General features: G+C 43.0%; 1 protein-coding gene across 1 annotated transcript; it reads left to right on the top strand.

The window, feature by feature from the left end:
* Positions 1 to 1,777: 1,777 nt before the first annotated feature.
* On the top strand, positions 1,778 to 20,457 carry LMOD3 (leiomodin 3). The gene is made up of 3 exons (XM_066596674.1): positions 1,778 to 2,210; positions 15,585 to 17,096; positions 18,188 to 20,457. The coding sequence occupies exons 1-3, from the start codon at positions 1,920 to 1,922 to the stop codon at positions 18,212 to 18,214; spliced, it is 1,830 nt and encodes a 609-aa protein (XP_066452771.1). The 5' UTR covers positions 1,778 to 1,919; the 3' UTR covers positions 18,215 to 20,457.
* Positions 20,458 to 22,073: the final 1,616 nt, after the last annotated feature.

Here is a 22,073-nt window from a genome sequence, read left to right as displayed (position 1 = left end):
CAGCGTTTCTCCCGCATGCGAATCCGAGCCCCATAGGGATGCATTGGACACCCGCAGGTAGTTAAATACCTGCAGATGTCATTTTTGCCATCAGGCGTGGATCCACGCGCGGGAAAAAATCCGGACATGCACCATTTTAGTGCGGGTCTCCCGGGGGGACGGCTCCCGCAGGCTTCTATTGAGGCCTATGAAAGCCGTCCGGATCCGCAGGAGACCCATACCAGAATTAAAACTCACCTGCTCCGGACGATGCGGTTCTTCTCTTCTTCGCGGCCAGATCTTCTTTCTACGTCCCGGCAGATGTGCCCGGCGCATGCGTGCGGCACGCTGCCGGCGTGTTCAGCACATCCGCTGGGCCCAAGAAAGAAGATCCAGCCTCAAAGAAGGGAAGAACTGCATCGTCCGGAGCAGGTGAGTTTATTCTTATTTTTAGGCCTCATGTCCGCGGGGCAGGAGGGACCCGCTACGGATTCTACATGAAGAATCCGGGGCGGGCCTAATTTTTCCCGTGGACATGAGGCCTAAGGCTTTTACTCCAGAAGATAGTTATATCTAATGTGTGTGACCACTTGTCAATGCACACAGAGCACTCCCACGTGGCCATCTGAATGGTTCTGTTAGGCCTCATGTCCACGGGGAGGTTGGATTCCGCATGCGGGAGCCCGCAGCGGAATCTAACCCTGCCCATGGCTGAGAACACTGCTTACCTGTCCTGGTCTTTACTGCGGATGTGTGCAGTAGTTCTGCCGCACATGCGCAGTAGAGATTTTTTTTTTTTAAATCTCCTGCTTTCTCACAGAATCTGCAATTCAATTGCGGATGGGCCACGGATCGGACGGCTTTCATTGACTTCAACAGAAGCCGTCTGTGCGGGAACCGCAGCAAAATAAAGCATTCTGCGATTTGCTTTCTGGACCAAAAGATCCGCAAAACAAATCCGCATGCTTTAATTCAGGTCGGACGCCCATGTTTCTCTATGGGCGGCTTAAACTGCGGGTCGTCTGCCTAAGGCCTCATGTCCACGGCACGCACGGATTTCCGCAATGGAAGACCTGTTTGCCAGTGCCAAAGTTATTTTTAAATGCCTGCGGATGCAATTTTTTTCCGTGCGGATGTACGTGCATGCACTGCAGATCATCCACGTGGAAAAAATCCGCGACCCCACCTTCTAGTCTTTTCCCCACCTCCCTAATTGATTTAACCTTCAAATCCACAATGCATCCACAATTGTATTTGCGGATATACTGCGGATTGTCCGCACCCATTGACTGCTATTGAGCCCGTCCGCACAGAATCCCCACTGAACTGGAGCATGTTGCGATTTGTTTTCCGCACCAAGCGGTCCGCAAATAAAATCTGCATGCTTAAATTCAGTTGGGGATGCCAACGCTTTCCTATGGGTACTTTGAATTGCAAATCAAATCCGCCCGTGGACATTGGGCCCTAGGGAAGTATATAACTGGCACTGATATGGAGGCTAAAACTCATGGCATGATATTGTCAACCCTAAGTGCATGTACGAGTGTGCAACCTTGTGTACATGCTCGTATCTGTATCCATGACATTAACCCCTAAAATTCTGCACAAACTGACACTCTGGTGACCGCAGAGAGAGCTACATGACCCGGTCTATCCCTGGAACCCTCTGGAAAAAGACCACTACATATTACACAATGAAGGAGGGGGATCAGCTGTACTCAAATGTCAAAAGCGTTTGCACAGCTGACACCAGTTGCTGAAAACAGAACATGGCAGCAGGGTCATAAATTCTCTATGTAGTCTTCCACGGCTTAATATAGCTCTGGCCTCAACTGAAGTGACTGTCACTTCGGTCACTCTCGGTGGCTTCCTCTCGGAGGATACAACACGTTACACCATAACCGCCTGCATCTCTTTCTTTGTGGACAATACCGGCAACCATGTCTCAGTACAGCCAAGACTCAGATGTGGAGGAATTGTTTGGAGATATTGATGAAGATGAGATTTTGGCCAATTTGTCTCCTGAAGAGTTAAAGGAACTCCAGAGCGAGATGGAGGTGCTGGCACCGGATCCGCAAGTACCAGTGGGCATGATACAAAGAGACCAGACGGAAAAAGCGCCAACCGGGCAATTTGACCACAGATCGCTCATCGATTATCTACACTGGGAGAAGGAATCTCATCGAATGCTGGAAGAAGAGAGAGTTCCGGTTACGCTACTGCCATCTGAGGTAAATGTTTAGTAAAATGGAACTCAATAGAAAAAAATATAGGGCTGTCAGGGTCACAGCCACAAGTCTTTAGGGGTGTAGAATATGAGCCGCGTGATGGGTTTTGTAAAAAAAAATTCTAGTCAGTCGAGGTCTGAAATTTCTAGACAAATTTCCACACCTTCCAAACCAAGTCAATGTCCAATGGGTCTGTAATAGGAGAAGTAACATATATATGGTAAGAGATGTCCAATGGGTCTGTGATAGGAGAAGTAACATATATATATAGTAAGAGATGTCCAATGGGTCTGTGATAGGAGAAGTAAAATATATATATTAGGATATGTCCAATTCGTCTGTGATAGGAGAAGTAACATATATATGGTAAAAGATGCCCAATGGGTCTGTGAAAGAAGAAGTAACATATATATGGTAAGAGATGCCCAATGGATCTGTGATAGGAGAAGTAACATATATATGGTAAGAGATGCCCAATGGGTCTGTGAAAGAAGAAGTAACATATATGTGGTAAGAGATGCCCAACTGGTCTGTGACAGGAGAAGTAACATATATATAGTAAGAGATGTCCAATGGGTTTGTGATAGGAGAAGTAACATTTATATGGTAGGAGATGCCCAATTGGTCTGTGATAGAAGAAGTAACATATATATGGTAAAAGATGCCCAACGGGTCTGTGATAGGAGAAGTAACATATATATGGTAGATGTCCAACGGATCTGTGATAGGAGAAGTAACATATATATTGTAGATGTCCAACGGATCTGTGATAGGAGAAGTAACATATATGTGGTAGGAGATGCCCAATGGGTCTGTGATAGGAAAAGTAACATATATATGGTAAAAGATGCCCAATGGGTCTGTGATAGGAGAAGTAACATATATATGGTAGGAGATTCCCAATGGGTCTGTGATAGGAGAAGTAACATATATATGATAGGAGATGCCCAACGGGTCTGTGATAGGAGAAGTAACATACATATGGTAAAAAATATCCAATGGGTCTGTGATAGGAGAAGTAACATATATATTGTAGGAGATGCCCAAGGGGTCTGTCATAGGAGAAGTAACATATATATGGTAAGAGATGCCCAATGGGTCTGTGATAGGATAAGTAACATATATATGGTAAGAGATGCCCAATGGGTCTGTGATAGGAGAAGTAACATATATATGGTAAGAGATGCCCAATGGGTCTGTGATAGGAGAAGTAACATATATATGGTAAGAGATGCCCAATGGGTCTGTTATAGGAGAAGTAACATATATATGGTAAGAGATGCCCAATGGATCTGTGATAGGAGAAGTAACATATATATGGTAAGAGATGCCCAATGGGTCTGTGATAGGAGAAGTAACATATATATGGTAAGAGATGCCCAATGGGTCTGTTATAGGAGAAGTAACATATATATGGTAGATGTCCAATGGATCTGTGATAGGAGAAGTAACATATATATGGTAAGAGATGCCCAATGGATCTGTGATAGGAGAAGTAACATATATATGGTAAGAGATGCCCAATGGATCTGTGATAGGAGAAGTAACATATATATGGTAAGAGATGCCCAATGGGTCTGTGATAGGAGAAGTAACATATATATGGTAGATGTCCAATGGATCTGTGATAGGAGAAGTAATATATATATGTTAGGAGATGCGCAATGGGTCTGTGATAGAAGAAGTAACATATATAGTAAAACATCGACGTCAATATTACGGGTGAAAATTAAATTCTATATTTGAAGCCCACAGAGTCATGGGAGATTCATTGGGCAGATAATCTAGATTAAAATGCATTTTCAGGAAGCTTAAAGCGTGTAAGTGCTCGGCTGGGGCTCCAGTAACATTGAAGTCACCTCACAACGCTCGGCCGCCTCAACTTTGAAACTCTCCTGATAAGCCTTTTGACGTTCAGCATTAGTGATTTTAGGCTTTGCGTCATTCTGACGAGCTGCTCTATCCTCTCAGATGCATTTTTGAGCATTTTGAAACCATTTATTAGCCATATGTCACAACATTTTGCAAAACAATTTTTTCGCACCACTATTTTCTGTTTACTCTTTTCTTTCTTTACACCGTATACTTGTAGAACTCACTGAGACTAATGAACGACACCCGACACTACATGATAGCACGTTGGAGTCCAGAGCTACACTAATTTTTAGCTGTACGGCGATTTTAGAACCTTAAGATGGCGGCACTACTTGATCACCTGATAACGTCATACCGAGGTCAGACCCTTGTGGCTGAGTACATTACGATACTTAAGTATCTCTTTACAATGAGATGCTTAACGCTGTTGCCATATGTGTTGTCTAGAAATTATTTTGGTTTTAAAACTTTAATGCTCACCGGCCCGGCACGGTTCCAAAACTATAGACATATTCTACGCCAAAACAAATGTCATCATTGGGCTAAAGCAAAACTGGCGCCAAAAGGTTGGCAAAACTTCCTCCATATGCATTGAGAAAAAAAGTTGCATTAATCCCAATGAAATCTATATCTAAGATGTGTACGGAAGGAAATCAGTGGCCTACGTGTCATAGATTAAAAAAATATATATCACGTAAATATTAACCCTTGTACCGCCTCTCTGCCATGTTTAATAGCTCCCATGATAATGTCCATGTGGGTTGTTCACAAGCCCTCTGGATTCCAGGACAACACATTTCCTTGGTCCACTAGCCATTAGTAACACTATTTATCTGGGGATGTATGTAAGTCAGGAATGTGGGGAAGCTTGGTGATAACACTTCTTGGAGCGGTCATGTTGATTGTCACCTTCAGATGCAGATATAGCTAAGGGGCTGTTCACAGGACATTTCAACTGGCCATCAAGCGTATATGCTTTGATACAAGAAAACATATTGAAAAGTATTGCTTGACGTAACCAATAGACTAGAATTGGTCAAACATAGTTCAAAATGCAAACTTATGACTGTGTTTGACCTCCTTTATGCTTTTGTACTTTTGTGGGATAGAAAAGTGCAGCATGCTACGCTTTTCTGTTCTACAAAAAAAGCGGTGTCCTCGAGAACATTCATTTTTTTAGGTTACAGTCAATAGAAAACGTATGGAAAAGGAAAAGCTTTATGTTTCCATACATTTAACCCTTTCCAATCCACTGTCTGACGTCTAAAGACATTATGATTTAAGGCTGTACAGTTCTGATTTTGGAAGACATTCGTCGGGGTTCTCTTACTGTATATTGCCAGCCTCTCTGCTGTCAGAGCCTATCCAATGTGTTACCTCATGTTGTACTGGCTTTAGCCAGCAGATAGCGCTGTGTATAACGGCAGAAAAAGAATAAGCCCCCTAGGAAAATCCGGATACAAATTGGATTGGAAAGGGTTAAGGCCAAATTCATAGTAGCGTTGTTTGGTTCCATCCAACTCTTCCTATATGGAAGCAGCTAAACAGAAAGAAAACACTTTAGTTTTTGCCCATGGTCGTACATTGAAACTCAAAATCTTCAGTTTCAATCCGTTTGTCAATTTTCCGTTGTCATTCAGTTTTTAAAACTGAAGCAAAAACGCACACTGCGGTGATTTTGCTCCCAGTAAAGAAAAAGTTACCCAAGCTTTTTTTTTTTAAACATTGCTGTCAATGTAAAAGAGAAGCCAACCGGAAGCTATACGTTGGCTTCCATTTGTCATTTCTGTTCTCTTTCCCACAGCAAAACAGCTAGATGGAAACAAAAAGCGCTAGTGCGTACTGGCCCTCACTTATATTTGCTTTCTGTTGTTAATGGCTTGAAAAAGGAAAAAAGTTCAACTACAAAACTTTAATTAAAAGAAAAACTTTACAGTAAAATATGTACACTTTTGTAATGTTAAAACAACACAATAACATATGAAAACGCGCTGCTATGTATACATTAAAAAAGCCACATGTATGTTTAAGGCCAGAATCATATGAGCGCTACATATGTGTGGAATGAACAATGCTTTTTTGCTGAGTATTGGCATATTTTACTTTTTCCACGTGCAAGGCTTGGGAATTTGCACGCGTCAAAAAAATACTCACCGATCGAAATGGTTTGTTAGTAGAGATGAGCGAACCTACTCGTTTCGAGCACCGCGATTTTCGAGTACTTCCGTACTCGGGTGAAAAGATTCGGGGGGCGGGGGGAGGCGTGGCAGAGTGGGGGGTAGCAGCGGGGAACAGGGGGGAGCCCTCTCTCTCTCCCTCCCACTCCCCGCTGCAACCCCCCACTCACCCACGGCGTCCCCCGAATCTTTTCGCCCGAGTACGGAAGTACTCGAAAATCGCGGCGCTCGGGCAAAAAAGGGGCGTGGCCGAGTACGCTCGCTCATCTCTATTCGTTAGTCTAATGAGCTCCAGATGTGTTCTTCTTCCTGTGCAATTACACAGTGATTCACTCATCTCCTAGATTATTGTGGACCTGCCATTGACTTCTATGGGGATCTGTAGCGCACAACTGTGTAGTAAAGTAGAGCATGCTACGTATTTTTTTGCGAAATGCGCAGGAAAATAGGCACATGTAAATGAACCCATTGAAATCAATGGATCCTATTCTCTGTGTATTGCCTGCACAAATATGTCCGTGTGAAGTGGTCCTTAGTTAGGCTGAACCTCAGCTTTTGGTTAAGGGCTTATTCACATGTGCCTATTTTCAGTCTGTGTACTGTCCATATGTGTTAGGGCTCCTTCACGGATTTGTGGACGGATTTGCATGTGAAGAATTTGGGCGCCGTATGCAGAGACTAAAACATATTGATTTCAATAGCTTCAAACTAATTTCTTTTTTTTGGCAAGTGCATTGCACGCACATTGAAGAAACGCAGTATGCTCTACTTTTGTGTGCACTAATGGCCCCCATAGATGTCTATGGGGGGTACGCAAATACACGCTCATTATGCTGCACAATTCCACAAGAAGAAGATCATCTGGAACTCATTAAAATCGGGACATGATTGTGTCCGTGCATGTAAAGGAACCCATTAAAATCAATGCGCTCTATTCACTGTGTATTGAAATTTTGCGTGCGCAAATGCACGCGTGTGAATTGAGCCTGAAATTGCATATGTGGGTCTGAATTTTTGCCATTATCTGTAACCCACAATTTCATCAAGACCTCAAGTAAACAAATGTTTTTTGTAAAGCCCTAGCCTAAGAAATGGGTAAACAGAATGTTATACAGACATTGTTATACAACAAGAGGTTAACTCATTTAGGCCGCCTGCCAACGGCCAGGTCGGATCCTGAATTCTTGCAGCGGGATGCGGACCCGTGCCTCTGCACAGCCCTGTGGCTCACCCGCTCCCGGCGTCTCCTCTCTGCACTGTGTGTCGGCTGCTGCCCAGCCGGCGCATGTGCAGAGAGGAGGTGGCCCGTCACCACTGACATTTCTGTGCGGGCCTCTGCGAGACCCGCACAAAAATAGGAATGTCGCAATTTGTTTTCCGCATGTATTTTCACGTGGACAAATCATGGCCGTCTGCCTAGGATTGCGTTATTTAATGCAATCCTATGGCAGCAGCTACGGGCGGAAATTCTGCCGCAGAATTTCCGCCCATGTGCAGGGGGCCATACTGTGAGAAATGCTTCATATGACTTAGAAAAGCCACAAAAAGTATGAGTATCATAAAAAGATCATTGAAAATTATTACTCACACACGTATCATTCTGTAATATCTGGACTACACAAAAAAAAAAAGAAAAAAAAATTGTTGCTTAAAGAACAGAAAAAGAAAAAAGCTACACAAAAATAGTTTTGAAATAAACCCCTACACTATATTCCCTCCTTTTTAATAAAGCCCCTGTACTACCAGACTTTATGGCAAACTTCGAGGTTGTGCAATCCTTAATAAAAGTAGTAGAGTTTATGTTAATACAGGATCCAGATGAAGGTGAAGCACAGTAGGCAGCTCCCTAGGGCGGCACTCAGGGAGGGGCGTGCAATTTATGGATTTAAAAACTATTAATAATATTGGCCACGGGGAGGGCACATTTAAAATACCTGCCATGAGTACTGTGAGAGCTCATTGTAGAAGTCAGTATGATTGCAAAACTGCATTCACCCACAGGGTAAAGGATTGTACCCTTTGTTGCCAAACACCATGACAGTGTCAGCAATAACAGGTGGCATTCTGTTCTATTAGTTGGAACAGAGCACCACTATCATCTATCCATCTATCTATCTATATCTACCGGTATCTACCTATCTCTCTATCTATCTATCTCAATCTATCTATCTATCTGTCTCATATCTATCCATCTATCTATCTATCCATTTATCCATCTATCCATTTAGCCATCTATTTATCCATATATCTATCTCATATCTATCTATTTATCCAACTATCTATCTGATATCCATCTATATATATCATATCTACCTGATTATCTATCTATCTAATATCTATCTCTCTACCTGATATCTATCTATCTATCTTTATCGCATATCCATCTATCTCATATCTATCTATCTCATATCTGACTGTCTATCTATCTGATATCTATCTATCTATCTTTCTGATATCTATCTATCTCATATATATCTACCTGATATCTATCTATCTATCTATCTATCTATCTATCTATCTATCTATCTATCTATCTATCTATCTATCTATCTATCTATCTATCTATCTATCTATCTAATATTTTCCTGATTATCTATCTATCTAATATTTATCTCATATCTATCTATCTATTAGAGATGAGTGAGCATACTCGTTAAGGGACTATACTCGAGCGAGTATTGTCCTTTTCGAGTACCTGCCTGCTCGTCAGAAAAGATTCAGGTGACGGCAGGGATGAGCGGTGGGTTGGACACCCGAATCTTTTCTGACGAGCAGGCAGGTACTCGAAAAGGACGATACTCGCTCGAGTATTGTCCCTTCACGAGTATGCTCGCTCATCTCTATCCATCTATCTATCTGATATCTCTATCTGATTTCTCTCTCATATCTATCTGATATCTCTATCTCATTATCTATCTATCTGATATTAACCTGATATCTATCTATCTATCTATCTATCTATCTATCTATCTATCTATCTATCTATCTATCTATCTATCTCTATCTATGCATCCATCCAATAAATTGCTAATTCTCCAATAAGCAGACAAGGGTCACCCAGGTAACAGATCACATCATCACATAGTTAGGTTCTTACTGGTAGTTCTAATCAATCCAGTGGATCCAATTACAGATAGCCATGCAGAACAGTATAATCACGCCATCATTAATGTAAACCTAAAACATATAAAGAGTACAAATAACATAAAATGAAGAAGAGAAACAAACAGTAAATATAACTCGTAGAGGCATCTTTTTCTGTTAAACGTCAAAAAATGATCTTTATCCAGGAAAAGTGCGTGACAACCAATATGGCTGACCTTCCAGCAGATGTAATGTATTGACTCATGAATCTTCTGCTGGGACTTGTAGTCACGGAAGTCACATAATGTCTCTGCTCTAGGAATGCATGACATGTGTTAGATGGTATGTGTGGAGAGAGTATAGTCAGAGCGATCAGAATAGCAGCAGATCACATGACCGGTCCAGCTGTCCGCTATATACAATACCGTATTTCACTATACGAGACAAAATGAGGACGTTCATTACTCCCATCATTTTCACTTCATAAAAAAAAAAAATATAAGGAAAACCACCAACAAGCTGCCGTTATAAGACCCTGCCATGTATGTGTTCTGCGTCCTGGCCTACCGTAATAACTGCTTAGGCCTGCTCACAGTTCATTCAGTGCTCCGTCTGGGGGTGCTGTGGGCGTTTCCGTTTAAAAAAAACGAAACAACAGCCCTGGATGGAAACCGTCTCCGTTTCAGTAGGTTGCTATTCTTTTCTGGCATTTTGTACTGAAATGAATAATGGGATCCACCCCACTCTTCTTTCCCGCCAAAAACTAATGGAAACCTGATGAAACAGCTTATTGGTAGAGTCTCTGACCGGGGTCTGTCTGGGGGTGCTTTTTTAGGACTCTAAATTTAAAGCCCGCAGGCACCTCTGATAGGTGGCCATAATAAAATGGAAACAGGCCCTTCGGCCGGCATCACACAGGCGTATTTGCGCAGGCAAAGTTTGTGCGCATTTCTCCACATGCACGTATTTTCCTGCGCATTTTAGTCATGCAAAAAATATGCAGCATGCTCTACTTTCTTATGCAATTATGCAGCAAAGTCCTCATAGAAGTCAATGGGGAAGCGCAAATACGCGCAAAATACGCTAGGAGATGCATGAAACCCTGTGTATTTATGCAGGAAAAAGAACACTTCTGGAACTAATTAGACTAATTAGCCATTTCAATCGCTGTATATTTTTTTGCCAGTAAGATACGCCGATGCACATGCAAAAGAGCATCATTCGTTTCACATAAATGCTATGCTTACGCGTGCGCAAGCATGCAAACGCTTGTGTGACACAAGCCTTAGGCTTTATTCACATGAGCATATATCGGCCGCTGTTTTTATGGCCAGACGATGTACGCTACCATCTGATGCATAGGATTACAATACATTAGATCACACAGGTGTATTCCCGGAACTATCTTCCTGTCCGGAATACGTCGGCCGCTGCATAGACTCCTATGGGAGCCAAAGACAGCTGCCGGGGAGGGAAGGTGGGAGGGAGTTCAGCAGCATGACTGCTAAACTCCCTCCCCCTTCTCTCCTCCTCTCTACCCCTTGCCGGCTGTTTGCAATGGGAGGGGCGGAGCTAGTTGCTAAGCTCCCGTCCCTCCCATTGCTGGCTGCCAGCAAGGGGCGGAGAGGGGCAGGAACTTAGCGCACTAACTCCTGCCGGATCCTGCCTTCTCCCCTTGCCGAGAGCCCGTGAGAGGGAGGGAAGGGGGGGTTTGGCATTGTGGCGTATATGCACCGGGCTTGGGACATCTGAACCGGCATACAAACTAATTTACACAGGTGAGCCTGATATTAGTCCGAGAAACTCACGCTTGTAAAATTGTGCTTTTTTTCTTCTCACCTATTGGAAATAATGGGTGAGATTTCTACGGACTTGTAGAAAAATAGAGCATGCTGCAGCCTTTTGATATCGCAGCATCGCTGCGAGAAAAAGAAAATTGCTTATGTAAATACGCTCATTGCAAATAATGGGTTGCATTTTTGTGCATCTGGCAATGCACAAAACTCTCACAATACAGCCTTAGGCTAATATTTTCACATGGGCGACTGCGAGATCACAATTACCAACATGCGATTTCCCCACTGATGCAAGGAGTCTTTATATCAACACCGCCTCACATCACTTCGGTCTGACAGCCGCAGCAGTGGATCGCGGAGTGTCTCCCATTGTTTTCAACGCGGTGCGATGCTGCTGCCGGCCCCATTGAAAACAATGGGTGATGCGATGCGAGGCCATGCCCAAAGATAGAAAATGCCAGTTTCACATGGCTGAGAAAATTGTGCAAGATTTGTGCATTGTGAGACACACCAATCTAACACGGATATGAAGCCCAGTCTTTTGAATGGGGTCATATACATGAGCGATATAAAAATCGTGGCATGTCCTATCTTTGTTCGCTCCCTCGGAATGCCTCGCCCATTGTTTTCAATGGGGCCAGAAAAAAATATTGCACGGCTTGCAAGGTGCGCATGAGTGGGATGTGAGGTTTCCCATTGAAAGCAATGGGAAACACTTGCCGATCCTCCGGCATGGCTAAAAGCCCCGACAGAGGATCGCTACTTTCCTGCAGTGATCAAAGGCGGTTTTGAGGAGTTTCAGAGCCCAGTATCATGCTCGAGATGTGCAATTAGTCTTAGGCCGGGCTCACACAACCGTACGGTAATAGTCTGCATAAAAATTGCAGTGTTTTACCGGCATAGGGAACTGCGTATCCCTGCGTATTGTCGCGGTTTTGCATGCGTCTGCCTGCGCATGAACAGTGTATTTTAAACACGCTGTCATGCACAAGCTTCCTGGTTTCCTATTTTTTTACATTTTCTACTCGTTTCCTAGCAACATGCGGAATAAAAACACCATAATATGAAATGTAATTGCGTATGTACTGCGTCCTGAACGCACCCATAAAAAATAACAGGGCTGTACATGTTTAATACGCGGGAAAATAATACCTGCTGCGATCATTTTTTATGTACGTAATACGCGCAATAAATAGACGCAAGTGTGATTGGAGCACTCAATGTACTTTAATTGACGCCATTCCCCGTGGATTGTGCGTGGGTAATACACAATCCAAATACTTTGTGTGAGTTCAGCCTCATTAAACACAATGCAGGTTGCAGGTCAAGTAAAAATACTAAAATCTTAAACTCTAAAGTCCCAATTTGAAATTACTAGGCGAGTAAAAAAAGAACGCAGCATGTTCTATTGTACAGCGTATTACACACGATAAAGCCCTATTGTTGTCTATGGGTGCGTACTAAATGCTGTATATATACAATTTAATTGCGTACGTGCTGAGTTTATATGCAACGTCACTAAGCGATGGAGCGGGAAATAAAAATAAAATGAAACCAGGAAGACTGCGCATGACAGTGTGCGTGAGATATGCTGTCGTGCGCAGTCAAAAATCGCAGCCGTATGCGGCGATACGTCGGCTCACACTGTGGTAAAACAGTTACACCCACAGCCTTTTACCACACGTGAGCCGGCCGAAGGGATGCAGAGCTGAAAAAGATGGGTCTGTGTAGGGCAGCTAAACAAGTGCTGATGTTATTAATGGGGGCTCATGTAAAATGTTGCTAAAGGGCATGCATGTGCGCCCTCTAGTGGTGGGGTTTGTCTAGAGCAGGAATACGCGCCAAGATAAAACATACAACAATTCTTTTTACGCGCATTTTTTGCAATATAACTGCCAATGACAGATTGGTGCAGCATATTACATTCACAAGACCCGTGCGTGGAATACGCTGTACCGACATGGTTGTGTGAGCCCGGCCTCACACTCACTTATGACCATCATAGCATCTACAGGGTGGGTAAATAGACCGGCAGCATACTTTTACGAAAGCTGTCTCAAAGAAAATCAAGCTTTGTTGTCCATAGCAACCAATCACGGTGCAGCTTTCACTTCTTATAGTGCTGAGGTAAAGTGAAAGCTGCGCCGTGATTGGCTGCTATGTCTTATACCGCTGAGGTAAAGTAAAAGCTGTGTTTTGATGACAAACTGTACCACCTCAGGCTAAGGCCGGTCTCACAGATGCATCGGGAACCTCCGATCGATACTGAATCCCGGAAGAAGAAGCGGGCAGTTGGGCAGAAAGCAGGCGGTCCCCATTATAGTCAATCCACAGACAGGACCATTTGGCCGCAGGGATTCCCCTTTCCTGCTTCCCAAACGGTGCAGGAAAGCAGAATGACCCAGCGCAAGTGTAAAAGCACCCTAAAGCCAGCTGCGCGTGACCGGATTGGAATTTGCGATCGTCACCTGCACTAATGATCCGTTAATAGAAAAAGAACATTCGCATATCCGCTTACACGAGCGAACAGCGATTGCGATTTGTGCTTGCAGAAATTAAATCACAGCATGTTCTATTTTTGCCCGCAATCCGCACAGACAGCTTCCATTGAAGTCAATGGAAGCCGTCCGACCCTCAGCCTATCAGGAATGTTAATTCCGGATTGGCTGTAGATATTGGCGTCATCGTCTAGCGATGGCGCGGGAAAAGAAAAAATCTGTACTGCGCACGTCTAACGGCAGCTCGCCGCAGCCATCTGCAATACAGATTTTTACAGGTACGTGCAGACGCTGGCCAGCCACAGGGTCGGATTCTGCTGAGGGCTCCTGCATGTGGAATCCAACCTGTTTGTGTGCAGGCGGCCTTAGATGTGTATATATATTAATATATATTAGATGTTTTGTTTGTATGTGGACTAACCTGTAGGGATATAATAGCTTTGTACTGAGGACATATAATTATAAATGGGAGCGTCTATGAATTAGGAATGGCGTAAGATATAATTACTTTATTATTTACATAGTGCTCCATATAGCAGCAGCAGATCTCCTCAGAACACTATTCTGCCTTTTCTTTACAAGCATCCTAATACCCTCATACTGCAAACTTAATTGACCAGAATCAGAGGGTTGAAAGAAGTTTTCTTACCACCAACATGTATGGTGTATCTGTAGTGGCCCAGAACATATATTCTTGGCCCCTCCATAAATGTCATACATGTAATGTCTTTTGTAGATGCACTGTGCAGAAACTGTCCTGTCATTTGTTACTTGTATTGCACAGCTGCAGTGGATGAAGAGTTAATGTCTGTGAATGTATCCATCTCATGTCATGTGGTGTGTTTGGAGTCTATAAATATGAGTGATTGGGTATGATAGGAGGCTTCTAGTTCTTCTTCAGAGATTGTTCATTAGGAGTTCCAGCCACATGGGGGTACCTTCAACCCTCATGTGGTGAAGAGGATGGAAGCGGAAGAAAGGTATTTTCAGGACATCAATGTGAAGAGCCAGTAGCTAGTGACTAGAGAGTGTGAGAGAGAGAGTGAGTACATTATCTGTGGAGAGTCTGTCCCTTCCCTTTTTCCAGAAGCGGTCCAGGACTGATAACTGGGACTGTCGGGCCGGTGTCATACTGAGTATACCCCTTCCAGGAGCGGTTCTGTACAAGTCCTAAGGATTGTAGGACCAGCATCATCCCAAGTTCCTCCTTTCTCTGTATTGCCTGCATTGGTGTATCATTGTACCTTTGTGAAGTGTTCCAGTTACTAAAGTAAAGTTTTCCCAGGCCCTAACCGTTCCCAGGGACTGAGGTACTGAAAAGTTAACAGTGTGGGGACTCTGCTTATTACCATCAACGTTCTATACCAGTGGGAAAGGAACGTTGGCGTCACCCGTGACAGCCTAAAAATGTCATTAAATGTTTATCCTTATACTAGGGGTGTCCGGAAACGGTCTAGTCGCACTTTGATTGAGATCGCATGTAGCCCTACGGGAAGGAGACTGGTGAGTGCTGCCGTGACACATGACAGTTTTATCCTCCCAACGAGTCGTTTAATCGTTGACCCTGAATGATAATTGTTCTGTTTCCTTCCAGGGCCCTAAGAGTAGGTAGTTTGTGTACACTGTAGAAGATATAGAGGCCCAAGGTGGCTTGACACCATCAGGGCTCATAAATGAGTTTCTTTTCATTCACCCATGTTCACAAGTATCGGCTATGTTAAAATATATTGCTCATGGGGAAAGGTAAAGTATTTTCAAATCTTGGAAACATGGCTGATAGTAAGCCTCCCTGCCACCATAAAACCATAATGGCTAGAGCAGCTTTCAATGGTCTAACTTAGAGCTTAGGGGTCATGATGCAAAATCAGTAACCGGGCATGAATTTCTATATATTCTTTTATCTATAACATTTGAAAAATTCATCCTAAATATTTTTTTTGTTATTAGAGAATAATTGCCAGAGAGGAAGAGCAGAAGGAAGAGAAGTCCAGTGACCAAGAAAATGCAGAGAGTACAGAAGAGCAACAAGAGCCCGAACAAGAAAGTAATAACAAAACCTCAGAAGATGATCATGACGAATACAATGAGACAATAGATGAGATAGAAGAGGAGATGCAAACCACCCAAAGCGACGAGTCAGAAACGGAATCACAAAAGGAAGACAAGATGGACAGTGAAGCAACTGAAGAAAGTCAACCAGAATCTCCACAGAATGAAGAGGTTACAACGAATGAGCCAGAAGAAGAGAAGAGTGAAGAAACCAGTCCCACCACTGATGAGAGTCCAGATCCGGATGAGAAAACTGAGGACACAAAATCACCTGAGAAGATCTCAAAACTAAATATACCAAAGAAATTAGCAGTAGACTCTAGTTTCATTAAGATGAGCGCGAGGCCTTCTGGAAATCAAACCAACTTAGATAGGACATTACAAAGCATCCGGGAGAACAATCCGGATGTGAAAGAAGTCAATTTAAACAACATAGAGAATATTCCAAAGGAGATGCTGGTGGACTTTGTCAATGCATTGAAGAAAAACAAACATGTAAAGACTTTCAGTATGGCAAATGTTGGAGCTGATGAGAATGTGGCCTTCACACTGGCCAATATGTTACGAGAAAACAGGAGCATTACCACTTTGAACATTGAATCCAATTTCATCACCGGGAAAGGAATTCTGGCTATTGTGAGATGTCTCCAGTTCAATGAGTACTTGACTGAGCTGAGATTCCACAATCAAAGACATATGTTGGGTCACCATGCAGAGACAGAAATTTCAAAACTTCTCAAGGCTAATAACACGTTATTGAAAATGGGTTACCATTTCGAATTGCCTGGCCCAAGAATGGTCGTCACTAATCTGTTAAGTAGAAATCAAGACAAGCAAAGGCAAAAAAGGAAAGAGGAACAACAACAGCAACAGATAAAAGAACAAGAAGAGATCATTAATATGTTGGAAAATGGTCTAGGTATGGGAATTCCTCCAGAACTTTGGGCAATGTTGAACCAACCTCCTCCACCACCTCCAAATTCTAGGATGCCCCCACCCACAGCCAACTCAAGAATGCCATCAATTCCAGAGGAACCAAAAATTCCAGTGCCACCACTCAGAAAAAGCAAACAGAATAAGCTACAGCTTAACTCAGAAAACATGTGCAATTCTGAGCCTGCACCTTTCCAAGAAGTAAAACTCAAAAAGTTTCAAACAAAATCCACTGCCCAAAAGTTAAGAGAAGAAACAGATAAGACTAGTTTGCGAGACATGATACAGCTCAAGAGGGCAAAACCCAAGTTAAGTACGTCTCAAAATTCAGAGTTGTCAGAGAAAACCAATCTTAGAGACGTAATAAAAACCCTGAAGCCTGTGCCAAGGAATCGTCCACCTCCTCTTGTTGAGTCGACGCCAAGAGATGATCTTTTAAATGATATTCGCCAGAGTAATGTGGCCTATCTGAAAGCGGTAAGAAATTATTTGCATGGATGTAAAGTATATGCACAGTTAAAGAGTTACTATTCAGATATGTGGTTATATACGTGTTTGTATATGATATATGGTAAACATATGGGATGATGGAACATAAACAAATGTATTGCATTGCCCTGTCAGGATTTGTGCAGTATATCAGTGGCCAAACTCATCATTTTGAACTTCATCAAGTTTTGAGTGTCACAGGACGGTCTGTTTTGTGGATGGACGATCCTCTTAAAACTTTGGGGAACATTAAACAAGACTAGTAAAAAGCAAAAGTGGAGTAGTTGCCCATAGCAACAAATTAGATCACCTTTCAATACTGGGGCACTTTGATGGGTCATTCAAGACAATGACTCCACTTTGCACCAGTTATGATAAATGGCTCCCATGGTTCTTTAAAGGTTTTCATCTGTCTTTTACCAGGGCCTACATACTACTTTGTTGATGAATGTTAAAGGGATTTTTCAAAACTTCAATATTGATAATCTATACTTAGAATAAGCCATCAATATTTAATCATGCGGATTTAACTCCTGGGACTTGAGCCAATCAGCAAAATGAAAGGTCCACACTGCCCGCTTGTGTAACCATGCCTGGTACTGCAGATTAGGCTCATTCACTTAATTACGCCTAAGATGTCATATCAGACATATGTGCCTGTACAGATGATGTCGCCTGTGTCTGTGTAAGCAATTACAGGGGTTGGCCATTGGTCAGGTGACACAACCACTTCCACATCACCTAACTGGCGCCCGCAGTATGTAGTAGCAGCTCCCAGGTGAGGGCTGCGTCGTCTGTTGTAGTGAGGATCAGCAGGCTGAACACAGCTGATTTAAAGTGAAAATTGACTCTGTTTTAGATGCGAGAATGCTGCGAATTTTCAGAACGTACCCGAAAGGGGCTCTCAGAAAATTCCTTCAAAGTTTCAAATGAATGAGGCTGAGCTGCAATACCAGACAGAGACCATAGAAAAGATTGGCGCTGTTTCTGGAGAAAGAACAGACTATATTTTCTAATCTTTGACAATCCTAGAATGGACATTAGTACTGATTAATGATTATTTTATTTTGTTTTATAAGGTACCACTCCCCAAAATACTGGAGTAAATGTGAAGAAGATTTACATATAGACAGTCAAAATGTTGCTCTTGGCGAACGATGGGGAGACTGCTGTTAGTTTCGTGGGATCAACACAGAACATTAAGAAAGAAGAGTGAGCTGTATGAAATGGGAATGCATCTGTAAACCACCTATTTAGACAGGACACACTGGGGCATATTTATCAATACCATGTACCGCGGTATGTATTCTGAATTCAAAGCGCACCAACACAATGCCCCTTGTCAGCTACGAGAAATTGCAGAAAAGTGGCACTTTTTGTGTTTTTTTTCAAATAAGTTGCATTGTTTATGTCTTAAAAACCATACCCCTTTTCTGACACTTTGCAAGCGTTAAGGAAAAAACGTAAGGCTTCATAAATATTGTGCCATCTTCAATGACATTCGTGCATCGATAAATATGCCCCATTCTGACCAGACATTGGAGTTGCAAGGAATACGTGGAGGGATGGTCAAGCTAAACAGTGCTGCCGACGAGCGGGCTGATTTGAACTACATGAATTAGGATGGTGAGTGTTATGTGCCACTAATTGAAGGGATTATGGCTGTCCCTATTCTAATAACGTATATCTAGTGCTGAATCCTTGGTAGGTATACAAAATTGCTAGGTAGGTAAAGCAAAACTTTAAGGTGTTGCCTCGCTGTAATCTAGTGATCCTCAGCACAAAGCTTTAAATTTCCTGCAGTGCCACTACTGGTGAAATGAGGCATTACACAATAACCAATAGGCGTCTCCTTCCTCACCTTTTAGGTGCCCCCACATCTCTTTTCGGTTCTCACCTTGGGGACAGACTATACCATCCCCTGACCCATTCACCCCCTAAGTGTCCCCACAAACTTTTTGGGTGCGCTCCTTAAGGAGACACGACACCCCTCCTCACCCACAATAACCACTGAAATGTATGCACTGCCTTTGTAATGCATAGATATGCTGGTTGCTTCAGAGAGTCACTCTACTTGTAATCACTTTTTGTGGCTACATGAATGAGAGGGCCCAAATCCATTGAGGGCTCATTCACACTGGCATATTGTGTAATTTGGTCTGTGTATTTGCCGAGTCCTTGCGTATTTCCATCAACATTTTCTTTTTGCACATAAATATGCTGCATATTCATGCACATAAAAAAATGCAAGAAATCCCATTAAATACGCAGGTTTCCTGTGTAGTTATGCAAGCACATTTATTTCAATGGGCTATTTCTGTGTGTAATACACACCAAAATAAGACATACTGCATATTTTTTTCACACAACTAAAAATCACGGGAAAAAGACTCAACTGTGAATGAACCCAAGAAAACAATGGGTTCTTTTTAGGGCCTAATATGTGGTGCATTTGCACTCATGTGACTGAGCTGTAACTCAGTAGGGTAATTGAAAAAGGAGTTTCTAAACTTGACAACCCCTTCAAAGGAAGCCTGGTAGCTCATTTTTGAGTAGTAAACTCAACGGACATGAGTGACTAAATGATGGTGAAGGAAAAACCATTACCTCTGCACTGTGGCTTGGTACTGTCGATACTGGTATGGATATCACACAACTGAAAGAAGTAGTGCGAAACCGAAAAACATGGAAGGAGCTCACCTTTAGAGTCACCGAGGGCCGTGAACGACTGAACGGCTAGCAACAACAACCGTTACTTCCATCTCCAGATAAAGCGGCAAATAGGCTTCCCGCGTTGTATGCTAATTAGCTTTGTGCCGTCCAATGGGTGCTTCACATCTGCCAGCGGTTGGGGTTCTCTGGCTCCCTCTTGTGCTAAAAAAAACACCCCCTTCTACATTGCTGGTCATCCTCAGCTCTAGCTACTGGACACGTCATTCATTCCAGGGAGTCACTGCGGTGACTCTTCAGCATAAATGACGTCACACGCATAGGCCATTCTCAGTGCAGTGCAGGCGCTGCACGTGGAACGCATGACGGCTCCAGCATACAAGGAGACACTTTTTTTTTTAAAGCAGAAGAGGGAACCCAGACCGCTAGCCGATGTGAACCGCCCATCAGACAGTCCAAAGCTAATGAACATACGACATGGAAAGTCTTTCTGTTGCTTTATCAAGAGATGGAAGTCATAGCACACAGAAGTAAATGTGTCATTTTACCCAACACTCAGTCGCTCATGCGGCGTTATATTGAGATTAATAGGCGAAAATTAGTTAAACTTAATTAGTTAAAAAGAGACTCAATTGATATGACCATCAACAGTATGAGGGTGCATTCACACGAACGTATATCGGCTCGGTTTTCACGCCGAGCCGATATACGTTGTCCTCATGTGCAGGGGGGGGAGGCTGGAAGAGCCCAGGAGCAGGAACTGAGCTCCCGCCCCCTCTCTGCCTCCTCTCCGCCCCTCTGTACTATTTGCAATGAGAGGAGGCGGAACAGGGGCGGGGCTAAGTTCTGGGAATTAGCCCCGCCCCCGTTCCACCTCTCCCCATTGCAAATAGTGCAGAGGGGTGGAGAGGAGGCAGAGAGGGGGCGGGAGCTGAGTTTCTGCTCCTGGGCTCTTCCAGCCTCCCCCGCCCTGCACATGAGGACAACGTATATCGGCTCGGCGTGAAAACCGAGCCGATATACATTCGTGTGAACGTACCCTAATAATTATTGATGTTAAACGGAATACACATTAAAAAATCTTGGGGAAGATTAGAGAACACATGGCTACTTTCTTTCAATAACAGCGCCACACCTACCCACAGGTGGGGTGTTGTATTGCAGATCAGTTCCATTGAACTGACACACAACCTTGGGAACAAGGGTGGCATTATTTTTGGAAAAAAGCAACCAAGTTTTTAGGTTTTTTTTCTAAATCCTGGAAAACACCTTTAAGGAAATAAGAAGTCAGAGTTGGATGACAGCTTTGTTCTTGTTAAACCCCATTTTAATATCATTATACCAGTGGCAGAGTCTCCGCAGAGTCCATGTGTGGCCAACAGAGAGGTCTAAAACAGGCGGCACCATAACTGATATATGAAAGGGAGTGGCCCTATATAGACAGGACGACATCAGGCAATCTGTACGCGTTCCATATTGGAATATACATTGGTGGACACCATCATAAAGGGGAATAGCAAAACAGCTAAAAGTGGGACAATCCTTCTAATCATCGTGTATAGAACCCATAAAGGGCTTGGAGAACAGAAGACCAGAAATCCATATGGCAAAACTATTAAGGAATGTTAAAGGCATCAGAAACCCTTACAGAAATCTCCACACATTTGGTACCAAGCACCACCAACCTCACAACATCTGGAAGACGAGAGAGGTGAAACCTCATGGGAAATAGATGATCTGCAGACGGTTTGAGAGAAAGAGGAAGTGAATGAATTACGTGTTGAATTCTTAGATCTTTCTAAGTCATTGTGAATGAAACAATCTCGTCTCCATATTAGTTACGGTTTATACAAAATATCTCATTTTGTTAAAAGAGGATTTAATAAAATTGTCATTTGAATGCTGCTGTTGGAAATGTAATTCCTCTCATTATACGTATTGGGCAAAAATTCCATGAAAGGCGTATATGAAAAAAAAACACAAAAAACGGGCATTAGAAATTAGAATGGGACTTAGAATAATGCCAGCATGAAAAAGGGTTTTACAAGCAAAAACTATTGATGACTTATCCTCAGGAAAGAAATGGATAATGTATTCACGCTCAAAGGAGGAATCAATATCAATAATAATAAAAATAGAAGTAAATGGAACTGGACTCACCTGGTGTGGGGAACCTGTCTGAATAGAATGTCTCCACACCGAAGGTCCAAGTTGGCCTCTAAGGATGGGAAATTACATCAATCTCCACCAGGTCCCAGACAGGCAGGGAGAGCGACAGTGGAGATACCCAGGGTT

The sequence above is a fragment of the Eleutherodactylus coqui genome, chromosome 3 (genome assembly GCF_035609145.1).
Source record: "Eleutherodactylus coqui strain aEleCoq1 chromosome 3, aEleCoq1.hap1, whole genome shotgun sequence".
NCBI classification, from domain to species: domain Eukaryota; kingdom Metazoa; phylum Chordata; class Amphibia; order Anura; family Eleutherodactylidae; genus Eleutherodactylus; species Eleutherodactylus coqui.
Note: the sequence above shows the minus strand (reverse complement) of the source record. Positions and strands in the feature narration are given on the sequence as shown.